Source organism: Nerophis lumbriciformis, linkage group LG36, assembly GCF_033978685.3.
Source record: "Nerophis lumbriciformis linkage group LG36, RoL_Nlum_v2.1, whole genome shotgun sequence".
Taxonomy (NCBI): Eukaryota; Metazoa; Chordata; class Actinopteri; order Syngnathiformes; family Syngnathidae; genus Nerophis; species Nerophis lumbriciformis.
This window is the reverse complement of record NC_084583.2, coordinates 9838399-9856651: the sequence shown is the minus strand read 5'-3', so window position 1 is coordinate 9856651 and position 18253 is coordinate 9838399. Positions and strand designations below refer to the sequence as shown.

The window sequence follows — 18253 nt, the reverse complement described above, 5'->3', positions numbered from 1 at the left end:
TTCATATGTTGACCAGAGGGGGAGCACTTTTAAAAGCGACACACAGTCAAATTGAAAAATCCCTCCTTTTTGGGACCTGGCGGGTGTTTTCCGGGGATGAATAGGGAAGTCCATATATTGCTGCCTTTGCACCTGTCAATGTTCACTTTTGTATGCACATTAAATCAACAAAAACAATCCTGACTTTGGAGCAATGTTCACGGACTCTAGTACTTGGCTCTCTATTAGATGCAATGGTTTTAACTCGTTCACCGGTCCTCATATGGAAGCTACTTTTCCTTGTTGATGCCTCAAGAAGGGTAGGAATACAAGAACACACACACACACACACACACACACACACACACACACACACACACACACACACACACACACACACACACACACACACACACACACACACACACACACACACACACACAGCGCAGACAAGAAAGGATGAAGTGGATTAAAGAGTAAATCAGGTCCCTGCAGGGCTTCTTAACAGGATTGATAGAATTGAAGCTACAGGCAGGATCAAATAGTACATCATGTAATGTGTGTTCTAGTACAAATAGTACATCATGTATTGCATGTTCTAGTACAAATAGTACATCATGTAATATGTGTTCTAGTACAAATAGTACATCATGTAATATGTGTTCTAGTACAAATAGTACATCATGTAGTGTGTGTGTTCTTGTACAAATAGTACATCATGTAATGCGTGTGTTCTAGTACAAATAGTACATCATGTAATGTGTGTGTACTAGTACAAATAGTACATCATGTAATGTGTGTGTTCTAGTACAAATACTACATCATGTAATGTGTGTGTACTTGTACAAATAGTACATCATGTAATGTGTGTGTCTAGGGTTGTTTGCTATACCAGTACTAATAAAGTACCGCCATACTAATTGATTGAAATCAGTACTATACTGTACTATACTATAACATGTAGATACGCAACATGTAGATACGCAACATGCAGATACATAACATGTAGATACATAACATGTAGATACGTAACTAGTAGATACGCAACATGCATATACATAACATGTAGATACGTAACATGCAGATACGTAACATGCAGATATATAACATGTAGATATGTAACATGTAGATACGTAACATGTAGATACATAACATGCAGATACATAACATGTAGATAAGTAACATGTAGATACGTAACAAGTAGATACGTAACATGTAGATACGTAACATGTAGATACATAACATGCAGATACATAACATGTAGATACGTAACATGTAGATACTTAACATGTAGATACGTAACATGGAGATACGTAACATGTAGATACATAACATGTAGATACATAACATGTAGATACGTAAAATATAGATACGTAACATGCAGATACGTAACATGCAGATACGTAACATGTAGATACGTAACATGTAGATACATAACATGCAGATACATAACATGTAGATACATAACATGTAGATACGTAACATGTAGATACTTAACATGCGGATACGTAACATGTAGATAAGTAACATGTAGATAGGTAACGTGTAGATACTTAACATGTAGATACAAAACATGTAGATACATAGCATGTAGATACATAACATGTGGATAAATAACATGTAGATACATAACATGTAGATACAAAACATGTAGATATATAACATGTAGATACATAACATGTAGATACATAACACTTAGATACATAACATGTAGATACGTAACATGTAGATACATAACATGCAGATACGTAACATGCAGATACGTAACATGTAGATACGTAACATGTAAATACGTAACATGGAGATACGTAACATGTAGATACATAACATGTAGATACATAACATGTAGATACGTAACATGTAGATACGTAACATGTAAATACGTAACATGGAGATACGTAACATGTAGATACATAACATGTAGATACATAACATGTAGATACATAACATGTAGATACATAACACTTAGATACATAACACGTAGATACGTAACATGCAGATACGTAACATGCAAATACGTAACATGCAGATACGTAACATGCAGATACGTAGCATGTAGATACGTAACATGCAGATACATAACATGTAGATACATAACATGCAGATACATAACATGTAGATACGTAACATGCATATACATAACATGTAGATACGTAACATGTAGATAAGTAACATGCAGATACGTAACATGTACATACATAACATGTAGATACATAATATGTAACATGTTGATATGTATGAACACAGCTGCTTGGATTGATGCCAAATATTAGCGGAGTTAAAACCGCCCATTTAGTGTCAACTAATGCAAGTGATATGAATATATTTTATAACAAATTGCTACAATTTGTGTTTAATCTTTAACAAAAATGTGTTTTACCTGCTACATGTCTTATCGTGGTACATTTATCCATAGTTTTGTTTTTAGTACTTACTAATAATTGTGTTTTCCTTAAAGCACAGGCCAGGATTGGCAACCATAAATCATGAAGCATTTAATATAACGTCAATAAAACTTTTTTTAAATTATATTCTAATCTAATCCTTGATTATAACAGACAATATGAAATATTGAACATTGTAAATAGTTATTTGAGTGCAATAGGAAACATGTTTATTGTATTGTCATATTTTCGGTTAAAATAAAGCCAATATTGGCACTTTTTCATAGTTCCCTTTATTTAGAAATGTGTCAAAATTATGGATACACGTTTTGGTTCTGGTACCAAAGGATTGGTATGGGGACATGCCGAGTGTGTTGATCCGTGGCACAGGCATGGAGGTGTGAGTGTGTGAGCGTGTGAGCGTGTGAGTGTGTGAGTGTGTGAGCGTGTGAGTGAGCGTGTGAGTGTGTGAGTGAGCATGTGAGCGTGTGAGCGTGTGAGTGAGCATGTGAGCGAGTGTGTGAGTGAGCGTGTGAGCGTGTGAGTGAGTGTGTGAGCGTGTGAGCGAGTGTGTGAGCGTGTGTGAGCATGTGTGTGAGTGTGTGAGCGAGTGTGTGAGCGTGTGAGTGTGAGAGCGTGTGAGCGTGTAAGGTGGTGAGCGTGTGAGTGTGTGAGTGTGTCAGTGAGCGTGTGAGCGTGTGAGCGAGCGTGTGAGCATGTGAGTGAGTGTGTGAGCGTGTGAGTGTGTGAGCGTGTGAGCGTGTAAGGTAATGAGCGTATGAGTGTGTGAGTGTGTGTGTGAGTGTGTCAGTGAGCGTGTGAGTGAGCGTGTGAGTGAGCGTGTGAGCGAGTGAGCGAGTGTGTGAGCGTGTGAGCGAGTGTGTGAGTGTGTAAGCGTGTGAGCAAGTGTGTGAGCATGTGAGCGTGTGAGCGTGTGGGTGTGTGAGCGTGTGTGTGAGTGTGTGAGCGTGTGAGCGTGTAAGGTGGTGAGCGTGTGAGTGTGTGAGTGAGCGTGTGAGCGTGTGAGTGAGCGTGTGAGTGAGCGTGTGAGCGAGTGTGTGAGCGTGTGAGTGAGCGTGTGAGTGAGCGTGTGAGTGTGTGAGCGTGTGAGTGAGTGTGTGAGTGTGTGAGTGTGTGAGGTGGTGAGCGTGTGAGTGTGTGAGTGAGCGTGTGAGTGAGTGTGTGAGCGTGTGAGTGAGCATGTAAACGAGTGTGTGAGCGTGTGAGTGAGCGTGTGAGTGTGTGAGCGTGTGATTAAGCGTGTGAGCATGTGAGTGAGTATGTGTGTGTGTGAGCGTCTGAGCAAGTGTGTGAGCGTGTGAGTGAGCGTGTGGGTGTGTGAGTGAGCGTGTGGGTGTGTGAGCGTGTGTGTGAGTGTGAGTGAGCATGTGAGTGAGCGTGTGAGTGAGCGTGTGAGCGTGTGAGCGTGTGAGTGAGCGTGTGAGTGAGCGTGTGAGCGTGTGAGTGTGTGAGCGTGTGAGCGTGTGAGTGAGCGTGTGAGCGTGTGAGTGAGTGTGTGAGCGTGTGAGCGTGTAAGTGTGTGAGCGTGTGAGTGAGTGTGTGAGCGTGTGAGTGAGCGTGTGAGCGTGTGAGTGTGTGAGTGAGAGTGTGAGCGTGTGAGCCTGTGAGCGTGTGAGCGAGTGTGTAAGCGTGTGAGTGAGAGTGTGAGTATGTGAGCTTGTGAGCTTGTGAGCGAGTGTGCGAGCGTGCGATCGTGTGAGCGTGTGAGCATGTGAGCCTGTGAGTGAGCGTGTGAGCGAGTGTGTGAGCGTGAGAGTGAAAGAATGTGAGCTTGTGAGCGAGTTTGCGAGCGCGTGAATGTGTGAGTGTGTGAGTGAGCGTGTGAGCGTGTGAGGTGGTGAGCGTGTGAGTGTGTGAGTGAGCGTGTGAGTGAGTGTGTGAGCGTGTGAGTGAGCATGTGAGCGAGTGTGTGAGAGTGTGAGTGAGCGTGTGAGTGAGCGTGTGAGTGTGTGAGCGTCTGAGTGAGTGTGTGAGCGTGTGAGCGTGTGATTGAGCGTGTGAGCATGTGAGTGAGTGTGTGTGTGTGTGTGTGTGTGTGAGCGTGTGAGCAAGTGTGTGAGCATGTGAGTGAGCGTGTGGGTGTGTGAGTGAGTGTGTGGGTGTGTGAGCGTGTGTGTGAGTGTGTGAGTGAGTGTGTGAGTGAGCGTGTGAGTGAGCGTGTGAGCGTGTGAGCGTGTGAGTGCGTGTGAGTGCGTGTGAGTGAGCGTGTGAGTGAGCGTGTGTGTGAGCATGTGAGTGAGCGTGTGAGTGAGCGTGTGAGTGAGCGTGTGAGTGAGTGTGTGAGCGTGTGAGTGAGCGTGTGAGCGTGTGAGTGAGTGTGTGAGCGTGTAAGTGTGTGAGCGTGTGAGTGAGTGTGTGAGCATGTGAGTGAGCGTGTGAGCGTGTAAGGTGGTGAGCGTGTGAGTGTGTGAGTGAGAGTGTGAGCGTGTGAGCCAGTGAGCGTGTGAGCGAGTGTGTAAGCGTGTGAGTGAGAGTGTGAGTATGTGAGCTTGTGAGCGAGTGTGCGAGCGTGCGATCGTGTGAGCGTGTGAGCCTGTGAGTGAGCGTGTGAGCGAGTGTGTGAGCGTGAGAGTGAGAGAATGTGAGCTTGTGAGCGAGTTTGCGAGTGTGTGAGCGTGTGAGTGTATGAGTGTGTGAGCGAGTGTGTGAGCGTGTGAGCGTATGAACGTGTGAGCTTGTGAGTGAGCGTGTGAGCCTGTGAGCGTGTGAGCAAGTGTGTGAGCGTGTGAGTGAGCGTGTGAGTGTGTGAGCGAGTGTGTGAGTGAGAGTGTGAGCGTGTGAGCGTATGAGTGTGTGAGCGTGTGAGCGTCTGAGCCTATGAATGTGTGAGGGTGTGAGTGTTGCTCCCAAATGACATCATTACCCTCTTGGCCATTTGCTTTTATTCCCACTGATCAGCTTTAATGTTTCCTTTATTGACGTTTGCAGATAAATATCACCATTTGTAATAACAGGTGAGCCATGATGTTGTGCATGAAGGCAGACACAATGCAGCGCTTTGTAAAGTGAAACATATTTGAAAACACGTCCAGGCTGGTAGGAAAAACAATTTATCGGCAGTCATTCACAGAAACTGCTTTCAATTTTCGCCTTTTTAAACGGCAGCTTTTAAACAGCTAAGGACAAAGAGGGGAAATAATGGAAAGGCAGTTTGATTATGAAAGCAAAAGGCATGATGATGACTTTCCATGTTGCAGCGGAGCACATTTGCACTTTGACTGATTGCTTTCTTTTGGGGTCGGGGGGGGGGGGGGGGGGGGGCATCTGCGGTGGTGTGGTCAACAAGATGTTGGGAGGGGAAAAAAGCAATAAACGCAGGAGATGAGCAGCGCCTGATTCATCCTCAGGGGGGAAATAACAAGCTTTTACTGTTCCTCACAATAGAGCTGGCACTGAAATAAACACCATGCTTCACTTCGCCTGCCATTTTGCAGCACTGACCTCTTTTAACAGAGCGCCAGCAGCCCAGTGTGGGAAACCCAGGTCAGCCCACAGTGTCAGACACTTTTTGCTAGACTATTTTTTTTTTTAATTCCGACTCAGTTTATCATCCAAGGCAGGCTGTTTTTTTTCTTCTTGCCAGCAGTGTTTCACTGCAACCTTCATCATGGGCTCCAAGTCCCCTTATTCTTCTTCTTCTTCTTCTGGGACTTTGATGGATGTCCGTGACAGGATGCTCTATAATACTTTTGTGTCCTCCTTCAGGGAGAAGCTGAGCGAGCTGCGTAGAGAGAAGCAGAAGCTGGTGGAGAAGATCATGGACCAGTACAGAGTTCTGGAGCCCAACGTGCCACCTTCAGCCAAGTACTTGACACCTCATAAATACTCTTTGTTGGGCCAGAAGTTAACTAGTGTAAAATGCAACTAAAATCAAGTAAAACTAATCTTTTGAAGCTAAAAAAAAAAAGGAGTGTTTGTGGTGCAATACTGTCCCCTAGTGATGTTGTATGGGCATTGTTGGAATGTATTAGTGTTTTATTTTAAATAATTTGAAGTCACCTTCTCCTTGACACTTCATACATACTCCTTATTGGGCCAGTGGGACCTCCAAGACCAATATATACATATTCTAATTGGAATATTATATATAATATTCTAATAGTGTTATATAATGATGTTATTAATAATATTAGAACATTTACATTTTCCTGAGGGAACTCTCCTGAAGGAATCAATAAAGTACTATCTATCAATCTATAAAACATGTTCTCGTGCAATTACCAAGTCATTTTAGGTCATTAATAAGAAGTTAACCCGTGCAAAATACAACTAAAATAAAGTAAAACTACTCATCATTTGAAGCTAGCGTGAACAGGAATGTTCTGTAGTGCAATACTGTCCCCTAGTGGTGTTGTATGGGCATTGCTGGAATGTATTGGTGTATTAGTAAACTTGTTGCTTAGCTACATTTAATGAAGAGTAACTTGTAACTTAGCTACATTTAATGGAGAGTAACTTTTAGCTTAGCTACATTTAATGGAGAGTATCTTGTAGCTTAGCTACATTTAATGGAGAGAAACTAGTAGCTTAGCTACATTTAATGGAGAGTAACTTGTAACTTGGTTACATTTAATGGAGAGTAACTTGTAGTTGAGCTACATTTAATGGAGAGTAACTTGTAGTTTAGCTACATTTAATGGAGAGTAACTTGTAGTTTAGCTACAATTAATGGAGAGTAACTTGTAGCTTAGCTACATTTAATGGAGAGTAACTTGTAGCTTAGCTACATTTAATGGAGAGTAACTTGTAACTTAGCTACATTTAATGGAGAGTAACTTGTAGCTTAGCTACATTTAATGGAGAGCAACTTGCAGCTTAGCTACATTTAATGGAGAGTAACTTGTAGCTTAGCTACATTTAATGGAAAGTAACTTGTAGCTTAGTTACATTTAATAGAGAGTTACTTGTAGCTTAGCTACATTTTTAAACTTGTAGTTTAGTTACATATAATGGAAAGAAACTTGTAGTTTAGTTACATTTAATGGAGGGTAACTTGTAGCTTAGCTACATTTAATGGAGAGTACCGTGTAGCTTAGCTACATTTAATGAAGAGTAACTTGTAGCTTAGCTACATTTAATGGAGAGTAACCTGTAGTTTAGCTACAATTAATGGAGAGTAACTTGTAGCTTAGTTACATTTAATGAAGAGTGACTTGTAACTTAGCTACATTTAATGGAGAGTAACTTGTAGCTTAGTTACATTTAATGGAGAGTAACTTGTAGCTTAGTTACATTTAATGGAGAGTAACGTACAGCTTAGCTCCATTAAATGGAGAGTAACTTGTAGCTTAGCTACATTTAATGGAGAGTAACGTGTAACCTAGTTACATTTAATGGAGAGTAACTTGTAGTTTAGCTACATTTAATGGAGAGTAACTTGTAGCTTGGCTACATTTAATGGAGAGTAACTTGTAGCTTAGTTACATTTAATGGAGAGTCACTTGTAACTTAGTTACATTTAATGGAGAGTAACTTGTAGCTTTGCTACATTTAATGGAGAGTAACTTGTAGCTTAGTTACATTTAATGGAGAGTAACGTATAGCTTAGCTCCATTAAATGGAGAGTAACTTGTAGCTTAGCTACATTTAATGGAGAGTAACTTGTAGCTTAGTTACATTTAATGGAGAGTAACTTGTAGCTTAGCTACATTTAATGGAGAGTAACTTGTAACTTAGCTACATTTAATGGGGAGTAACTTGTAGCTTAGCTACATTTAATGGAGAGCAACTTGCAGCTTAGCTACATTTAATGGAGAGTAACTTGTAGCTTAGCTACATTTAATGGAAAGTAACTTGTAGCTTAGTTACATTTAATAGAGAGTTACTTGTAGCTTAGCTACATTTTTAAACTTGTAGTTTAGTTACATATAATGGAAAGAAACTTGTAGTTTAGTTACATTTAATGGAGGGTAACTTGTAGCTTAGCTACATTTAATGGAGAGTACCGTGTAGCTTAGCTACATTTAATGAAGAGTAACTTGTAGCTTAGCTACATTTAATGGAGAGTAACTTGTAGTTTAGCTACAATTAATGGAGAGTAACTTGTAGCTTAGCTACATTTGATGAAGAGTGACTTGTAACTTAGCTACATTTAATGGAGAGTAACTTGTAGCTTAGTTACATTTAATGGAGAGTAACTTGTAGCTTAGTTACATTTAATGGAGAGTAACGTACAGCTTAGCTCCATTAAATGGAGAGTAACTTGTAGCTTAGCTACATTTAATGGAGAGTAACGTGTAACCTAGTTACATTTAATGGAGAGTAACTTGTAGTTTAGCTACATTTAATGGAGAGTAACTTGTAGCTTGGCTACATTTAATGGAGAGTAACTTGTAGCTTAGTTACATTTAATGGAGAGTCACTTGTAACTTAGTTACATTTAATGGAGAGTAACTTGTAGCTTTGCTACATTTAATGGAGAGTAACTTGTAGCTTAGTTACATTTAATGGAGAGTAGCGTATAGCTTAGCTCCATTAAATGGAGAGTAACTTGTAGCTTAGCTACATTTAATGGAGAGTAACTTGTAGCTTAGTTACATTTAATGGAGAGTAACTTGTAGCTTAGCTACATTTAATGGAGAGTAACTTGTAGCTTAGCTACATTTAATGGAGACTAACTTGTAGCTTAGCTACATTTAATGGAGAGTAACTTGTATCTTAGCTACATTTAATGGAGAGTAACTTGTAGCTTAGCTACATTTAATGGAGAGTAACTTGTAGCTTAGCTCTATTTGATGGAGAGTAACTTGTAGCTTAGCTACATTTAATGGAGAGTAACTTGTAGCTTAGCTATAATTAATGGAGAGTAACTTGTAGCTTAGCTACATTTAATGGAGAGTAACTTGTAGCTTAGCTACATTTAATGGAGAGTAACTTGTATCTTAGCTACATTTAATTGAGAGTAACTTGTAGCTTAGCTACATTTAATGGAGAGTAACTTGTAGCTTAGCTCTATTTGATGGAGAGTAACTTGTAGCTTAGCTACATTTAATGGAGAGTAATTTGTAGCTTAGCTACATTTAATGGAGAGTAACTTGTAGCTTTTCTGTTTACCAAAGTCCTTCAATCTTCAAATGCCACATGATAACAGAGCAGTAGTAGTAGTCCCACAACAATGAAGAAAATCCTATTTTTGGTAAGATAAACTTTATATTCAAGGTGTTTTATAACTCATGCAAAATGAAACATAATTAATATTGAAGAAAAAATGAAGGACATCATCAAAGTAAATCTCCAGCTGTGATTAATCAAAATGTAATCACTCCAGTATTTACATTCACATTCGTGTTATTCGTTTACATTCACACAAAGTTCTGATTCACAAAAAGTCTTGCTGACGTTGCCATGACAACAGCTTGATTGTTTCAGTTCTGCTAGTTCAGGGGTGTCCAAACTTTTTCCACCGAGGGCCGCATACTGAAAAGTCAAAGTATTTGTTTTGTTTTAAAAATGCTAAAAACAGATATTGTGACAGCTTTGTATTATTGCTGACTAAGTATATTATTATTCATTGTTAGAACATTTCAGCTTTTTGTCATTGGTAACCATTTTTTTTCTCCTTTTTTTTAATTACATTTTACTGTTGTTTTTACCCCAGGTAAGAATAGAATACAATATTACGATTGTGTAACTGCATGAATTCTAATAGACTGCAAAAATCCTGCCTGTACAAACATATTAATGTTTATCAGTGTTTGTTATTGTTGTTGTCATTTATAGTCTTATACATTTTTTTATTACCTAACTAACTATACTTATTTTAAGTATATTTTGAGACGTGTATTTCATTGAAATGCACAACTTTTTACATTTCAGCAGACACACGAGGTATATTTGCACAAAGTATCGGCATCAGATCAGCCTGAATTTTACTCCGTATCGGATCTGAAAGGAAATCATGACAACGTCTGCAATGGAGTAACTTTCCAATGTAGTTTGTGTTCAAGACGAGGAATGACTGAGCTGGAAACACAAATCTTGATCACTTTCCAGTGCATAAGTGTCTCTTCTTGCAGTTGTTTTCCTATTGCTAAAACAAAAGTGGACAAACACCCAGAGATTGTCTTTGTGGTTTCAACTTGCACACCACCAGGTCACAAACATGCGGCTTCAGAATTGTGGAATAGAGAGTCGCAGGCACCTGTGACTGATTGTTGTTGTAGTACGTGCTGTGTTCCAAAACATGTGATTAGGTAAGTATGACCGTCACATGTGGCTGAAGCACTCATCTCAAGGGTTCTTGACACGACAATTCTCCTTGGCCACGTGAATACAATTATACTGGGATTCACCTCCATGGCTTTTCTTGTGCTGTAAAAATAAGTTGGCACCTTTTGAAGGTGTGCTAAAGAAAGAAAAAAATATTTTCTATCGACTCAAGAGCTCCTCCTAGAGTTGGGAGGTTTAACTGCAGGAGTACTAAACACGGCACGTATATTACACGCATAAACTACAAGCGCTACGTTCTTAAAAAGTGCTTAAGTCGATGTTGACCGCTTATGTCGACATCAAATTTATGACCCGACAAGGTTATTTGTATGAAAATGAGTCCGTTTATGTTGACACGTGGTGTAGTGTTGTCAACGTCCTCATTATTGCTAGCAACATGACACCAAAACATAACCACTGTCTAAATTCAAATACAATTTATTTATATGGCACTATTACTGTTATTATTTATATAAAACTATTACTATTATTATTTATATAGCACAATTACTTATTATTTATATAGCACTATTACTATTATTATTTATATAGCACTTTTATTATTTATATAGCACTATTACTATTAATATTTATATAGCACTATTACTATTATTTTTTTATATAGCACTATATATATACTATATACATAACTATTATTATGTATATAGCATTGTTACTATTATTTATATAGCACTATTATTATTTATATATCACTATTGCTAGTATTATTTATATAGCAATATTACTATTATTATTTATAAAACACTATTACTATTATTATTTATAAAACATTATTAATATTATGTATATAGCACTATTACTATTATTATTTATATAGCACTATTACTATTATTACTTATATAGCACTGTTACTATTATTATTTATATTGCACTAATACTATTATTATTTATATAGCACAATTACTATTATTTTTTACATAGCACAATTACTATTATTATTTATATAGCACTATTACTATTATTATTTATATAGCATAATTACTATTATTATTTATATGGCACTATTACTAGTATTATTTATACAACACTATTACTATCATTATTTATATAGCACTATTACTATAATTATTTATATAGCACTATTACTATTAATATTTATGTAGCACTATTACTATTATTATTTATATAGCACTATTACTATTATTATTTATATAATACTACTACTATTATTATTTATACAGCACTATTTCTATTATTATTTATATAGCACAATTACTATTATTATTTATATAGCACTATTACCATTATTATTTATATAGCACTGTTACTATTATTATTTATATAGCACTAATACTATTATTATTTATATATCACTATTACTAGTATTATTTATATAGCAATATTACTATTATTATTTATATAGCACTATTACTATTATTATTTATATAGCACTGTTACTATTATTATTTATTTAGCACTCATACTATTATTATTGATATAGCACGATTACTATAATTTTTTATATAGCACAATTACTATTATTATTTATATAGCACTATTACTATTATTATTTAAATAGCATGGTTACTGTTGTTATTTATATGGCACTATTACTAGTATTATTTATACAGCACTATTACTATCATTATTTATATAGCAGTGTTACTATAATTATTTATATAGCACTATTACTATTATTATTTATATAGCACTATTACTATTATTATTTATATAGCACTATTACTATAATTATTTATATAGCACTATTACTATTATTATTTATGTAGCACTATTACTATTATTATTTATATAGCACTATTACTATTATTATTTATATAGCACTATTACCATTATTATTTATATGGCACTTTTACTATTATTATTTATATAGCACTAATACTATTATTATTTATATAGCACTATTAACAAACATTTTCTAAAGTGCTGCACATTATACAACAACACAAGTTAATGAATTAAAAGCATTTTGAATAAACAATTGATAAAACAATCAAATAAACTAGAAAATGCCATTTCTGTAGAAATTGCCTGTGAGCAGAAGCCAAACTGAAATGCTAACAGTTAGCATGCGAAACAGGTAGCGTCAAGTAGTGAAAGATATGATTATTTGGTGCATGTCTGCAAAATGAGCTGAAAATGCTATCTCGCTAATGTTAGCATGCGTTAATTACCAATATATATGTCTGAGTTAGCATGGGTCGATTAACAAAATATGTGACTCGCAGGGGTGTGCCTGCAAAATGTGCTAAAAAAAAGTTAATGTTAGCATGCTAACAGTTAGCATGTGTCAAATAGCAACATATATGACTCCAAAGTGCATACTCACGGAATTAGCTAAAAAAAAACTACTTAAGTAATCATGCTAATGTTAGCATGATTACTACTATTAATTTGAGTAACACTAGCGAAGAGTAGCTTAACTTTGGAACCATTTGAATCATTTGGGAAATGCTCAGCTAGGAAATGTGGACGATTGCGGAAAAAATCCTGGAAATTTAGGGAAATGGGAGTTAGTTAGAATTTTCCTGATGAGTGGAATGGTTTGAATGGGTGGATTTTTGCATAATGGTGTTATTCATTTTCAATGGGACATTATGTCGAATTCCTGGAAATGTGGGAATTGTGTTTATTTTCACGCAACAATAACAGTAAAATAAGTAAAAACAATTCAATCAAATAAAAACATTAAAAGACACAGCGGATCACTTGAGTGAAGTCACACTGTGACTTCCTGTTCAGGCTTCAAAATAAAAGCAGCATTAACCTGGACTGAACACGCAACAAAAAGGAAACCTGTGTTTAATTTTCACGCAACAAAAACGGTAAAATAAGTCAAATCAATTAAATCAAATAAAAAAATTAATAGACACAGCGGATCACTGGAGTTAAGTCACACTGTGACTTCCTTTCCAGGCTTCAAAATAAAGGCAGTATTACCTCTACTGAACAAGCAACAAAATGCAAACCTTTGTTTATTTTCACACTACAAAAACAGTAAAATAAGTAAAAACAATTCAATCAAATAAAACATTAAAACGACACAGCGGCTCACTGGAGTTAAGTCACACTGTGACTTCCTGTTCAGGCTTCAAAATAAAAGCAGTATTAACCTGAACTGAACAAGCAACACAATGCAAACCTTTGTTTATTTGCGATAGTTAGACAGGAGGATGAAATATTGACTGAAAACAGAAGGAAAGTAAATAAAAAGTGGAGGAAAAAGACGTCAACAAACAAAAATCACAAGTCAATGTGCAAGGAATGGATTGCTGTTATGTCGACAACCGCTTACGTCGACATAAACAGGTTCCACTGTAGATCAGTGAAATGATGACATGTTTGTTGCCACGACAACACGTCATTTGGAAGACTGTTACGGCGTCGTTGCGGGCGTGTCCGCACGCCGCGTCGACGCTTGTCGCCACGACAGGAAGTGACCGCGCCCTCTTGTCGCCTCGCAGGAAGTCCAACTGGATCGCTGAGCGCGTGAAGAAGCTCATCAAACCTCGGGGAGGAGCGCGGGAGGGACGCCTGGTCATGGCCGCCTGCAGCGTGGAGAACCTGGCCGGCGGCCACCACTTCACCTGCGACACACCTAAACCAGGTGAGGGCCGCTAGCCGCACGCTAACACACGCTGTGTGACCGCTAGTGATGATGTTCGAAACCGGTTCTCCCGGTTGAGAACCGGTTCCCGTTATCGAGGCTACTATAGTAAAGAAAAAGAGTTGGTTCTTTATTCGAATCCCTGGGAACGAATCCCGTCCCACAGGAAATGCCCTGTGGCACGGCCCAGGAAATTATGTAGCTCAGTCATTAGGCGGCAGATACAGAAGCAGCAACAACAATGGACCGGAAAAAAACGCCTCAAGGCATGGCTTCATTTTACAAAAAAATACGAATTAATTTCCATATCTGCTCATTCGTAGCCTTTAAGCTAAAATAACGTTACCTCAAATGTCAACCAGGATTGTAGTAATGTTAACTACACTAACGTTACCTAAGCATAGTCAGTGGCTAACGGTAACGTTTGTATGTGTCTGATAACGTTAACGTTATCTTGTAGCCTACACAAGTGGTCCCCAACCACCAGGCCGCGGCCCGGTACCGGTCCGTGGATCGATTGGTACCGGGCCGCACAAGAAATAAATAAAAAATATTTAATTTTTTATTTATTTATTTTTTTTAAATTAAATCAACATAAAAAACACAAGATACACTTACAATTAGTGCACCAACCCAAAAAAACTCCCTCCCCCATTTACACTCATTCACACTCATTGGCACAAAAGGGTTGTTTCTTTCTGTTATTAATATTTCTGGTTCCTACATTATATATCAATATAGATCAATACAGTCTGCAGGGGTACAGTCCGTAAGCACACATGATTGTATTTCTTTATGACAAAAAATAAAATAAAATACCATACTATGGGTGACAACAGTCAATATTTATTTTTATTTTTTTTATTTTTTTAGGGGGGTAACAACAGTCAATATTTATTTATTTTATTTTATTTTTTTAGGGGGGTAACAGTCAATATCTATTCATTTTTTTCTTATAAAATAAAAGTGAGCTTTTGTTAAACCAAATATTGTGTTTTTTTCCGTATACAACAACCTATCTGTGTCAAGTCTGTATTATCATGTTTTGTTTTAAGTCATGTTTTGTTTAGTTTCTGTCTTTTTCACTCCCTTGTCTGGTCACCATAGCAACCATTGGTTTTCGCCTGTCACGTCACGCACCTGTTTCACGTTTTGAGTCACGCACCTGCTGTCACTAATCATGTCCATAGTATTTAAGTTCAGTGTTTTTCAGTTTGTCTTTCTGACGACCTCGCACCACATATATGCTTCTGCACACCCTTATGATCCTTGCTGCTCCTTTTTCATGCCGGTTCCATGCCAAGTAAGTTTTTGTTTCTCAAGCCACAGTTAATGTTTTGTTTAATTGTTCATAGTTTCCACCACTGTGCGTGCTTTTCATTTGTACTTTTTTGCTATAGTCTTTTGGTTTCATAGCTTATTTTCCGCCATTGTGCGCGCTTTTTGTTTGATCTTTTTTTAATAAATAAATCATGTACCTTGGTTCCCGTCTCGCCCGTGCCAACTTTCCGTTGCATCCCGGAAAAGCAAACTCCCAAGATCAAGTCCTGACAGTAGGTCGTCAGCAGACCCGCTTTTCCGCACCTAAGTTGGCCGAGTTGGACACTTTCGACGAGGCTTCTTGGGCGGTCCTGTGCGCGATGGAGGAGGAAACGCGGCGCTACTCCTCCATGGAGTATAGAGACTTCATTTGGTCCCAGGACGACACAGCGTCACCTCAGCCACGGAAGCGCCGCCAAAGGCGAGGGACGCCAGGAAGGACATCCGCGAGCCAGCGGGACACGCCGCTCCCACAAGCCCCGCCCCCTCCGGGCGGAAGCAAGCAACAGTCTGACCGGCTTCCCCAAGATGACATCACAGCCCAGGATTTTTTTTTCAACGCTTTTTCTTTTGATTCCCCACTCCCCAGGACTCAAGCCACACCCAAGACACAAAACATTTTTTTTTTCACCCACTCAATCCCAGGCACAAGAAAGATAATTTGGACAATTTAATGGGGAAGTTTCTGCCCTCCTCTGCCCACCCCTACAGAGAGTTCCAGACCGCAGGGAGCGCGTCTGGTATCCGCCCCTTGAGGGGGGGGCTAGGGCTGGGAATTGTTCAGGTGGGGTGGCTCAGCATCACCATGTCAAGCCACAGCCTCCCTCACGGCCGCCACCACCAGTCTACCGACCTGTCAAGCCACAGCCTCCAGCACGACCGCCCTCACCAGTCTTCCGACCTGCCAAGCCGCAACCCCCAGCTAGGCCACCTCCACCTGCACCAAGGCTAGCACCTGTCGCCGCACCAAGGCTAGCACCAGCTCCACCACGCCAAGTTCCTCGCCAAGCTCCGGTACCAGCTCCACGACGCCAAGCTCCGGTACCAGCTCCACGACGCCAAGCTCCGGTACCAGCTCCACGACGCCAAGCTCCGTTACCAGCTCCACGACGCCAAGCTCCGGAACCAGCTCCACGACGCCAAGTTCCGGAACCAGCTCCACGACGCCAAGCTCCGGTACCAGCTCCACGACGCCAAGCTCCGGTACCAGCTCGACGCCAAGACCCGCCATGCCAAGACCAAGACACGCCATGCCAAGACCAAGACACGCCATGCCAAGACCAAGACACGCCATTCCAAGACCAAGACACGCCATGCCAAGACCAAGACACGCCATGCCAAGACCAAGACCAAGACACGCCATGCCAAGACCAAGACACGCCATGCCAAGACCAAGACACGCCATGCCAAGACCAAGACACGCCAAGCCAAGACCAAGACCAAGACCAAGACCCGCTAAGCCAAGACCAAGACCAAGACACGCCATGCCAAGACCAAGACTCGCCATGCCAAGACCAAGACTCGCCATGCCAAGACCAAGACTCGCCATGCCAAGACCAAGACTCGCCATGCCAAGACCAAGACTCGCCATGCCAAGACCAAGACTCGCCATGCCAAGACCAAGACTCGCCAGGCCAAGACCAAGACCCGCCATGCCAAGACCAAGACCCACACCAAGACCAAGACCAAAACCCGCCATGCCAAGACCCACACCAAGACCAAGACCCACGGCGAGCTTCGCCGCTGGACGCGTCACGCCAAGCTTCGCCGCTGGACGCGTCACGCCGAGCTTCGCCGCTGGACACGTCACGCCGAGCTTCGCCGCCTGACTTGCCACGCCGAGCTGCCACGCCTGCCAAGTTGACGACGCGCCTGCTCCTCGTCTGCTACGGATATGGCCGCTACCTGGTCGCCCGCCACGCCAAGTGCGCCCACCTCCCAGTCGGCCACGAATGTGGCCAATCCCTGGGCGCCCGCCTCGCCTGCTGCAGCGGCGTTCCACTCGCCGCCGCCACTTGACTTTGCCTCGGTGGATTCGGGGCCACTTGGGCTGGCGACCCACCGCCATGTCCCCCTCCCGCCCTCCCATGACTTTTGTTAAGTTTTTTCTTGGACATCTGGTATCTTCCCTTAAGGGAGGGGCTCTGTCATGTCTGTATTATCATGTTTTGTTTTAAGTCATGTTTTGTTTAGTTTCTGTCTTTTTCACTCCCTTGTCTGGTCACCATAGCAACCATTGGTTTTCGCCTGTCACGTCACGCACCTGTTTCACGTTTTGAGTCACGCACCTGCTTTCACTAATCATGTCCATAGTATTTAAGTTCAGTGTTTTTCAGTTTGTCTTTCTGACGACCTCGCACCCCATATATGCTTCTGCACACCCTTATGATCCTTGCTGCTCTTTTTTCATGCCGGTTCCATGCCAAGTAAGTTTTTGTTTCTCAAGCCACAGTTAATGTTTTGTTTAATTGTTCATAGTTTCCGCCACTGTGCGTGCTTTTCATTTGTACTTTTTTGCTATAGTCTTTTGGTTTCATAGCTTATTCTCCGCCATTGTGCGCGCTTTTTGTTTGATCTTTTTTTAATAAATAAATCATGTACCTTGGTTCCCGTCTCGCCCGTGCCAACTTTCCGTTGCATCCCGGAAAAGCAAACTCCCAAGATCAAGTCCTGACAATCTGGATTCGATAAGAGAATCACTAAGGAATCGGTTCGATAAGAGGATTCGATAATGGGCTCAAACTTGATAATTTCT

General features: G+C 40.1%; 1 protein-coding gene across 3 annotated transcripts in view; it reads left to right on the top strand.

The window, feature by feature from the left end:
• Positions 1-18253, top strand: part of ccdc88b (coiled-coil domain containing 88B) — a 231135-nt gene that overhangs the window by 200955 nt on the left and 11927 nt on the right. For all 3 annotated transcript variants that reach the window (XM_061930450.2, XM_061930449.2, XM_072912467.1), the window contains 2 exons: positions 6090-6188; positions 14036-14178. In XM_061930450.2, coding sequence (XP_061786434.1) covers positions 6090-6188; positions 14036-14178 — 242 coding nt within the window. The remainder of the gene's footprint in view (positions 1-6089; positions 6189-14035; positions 14179-18253) is intronic.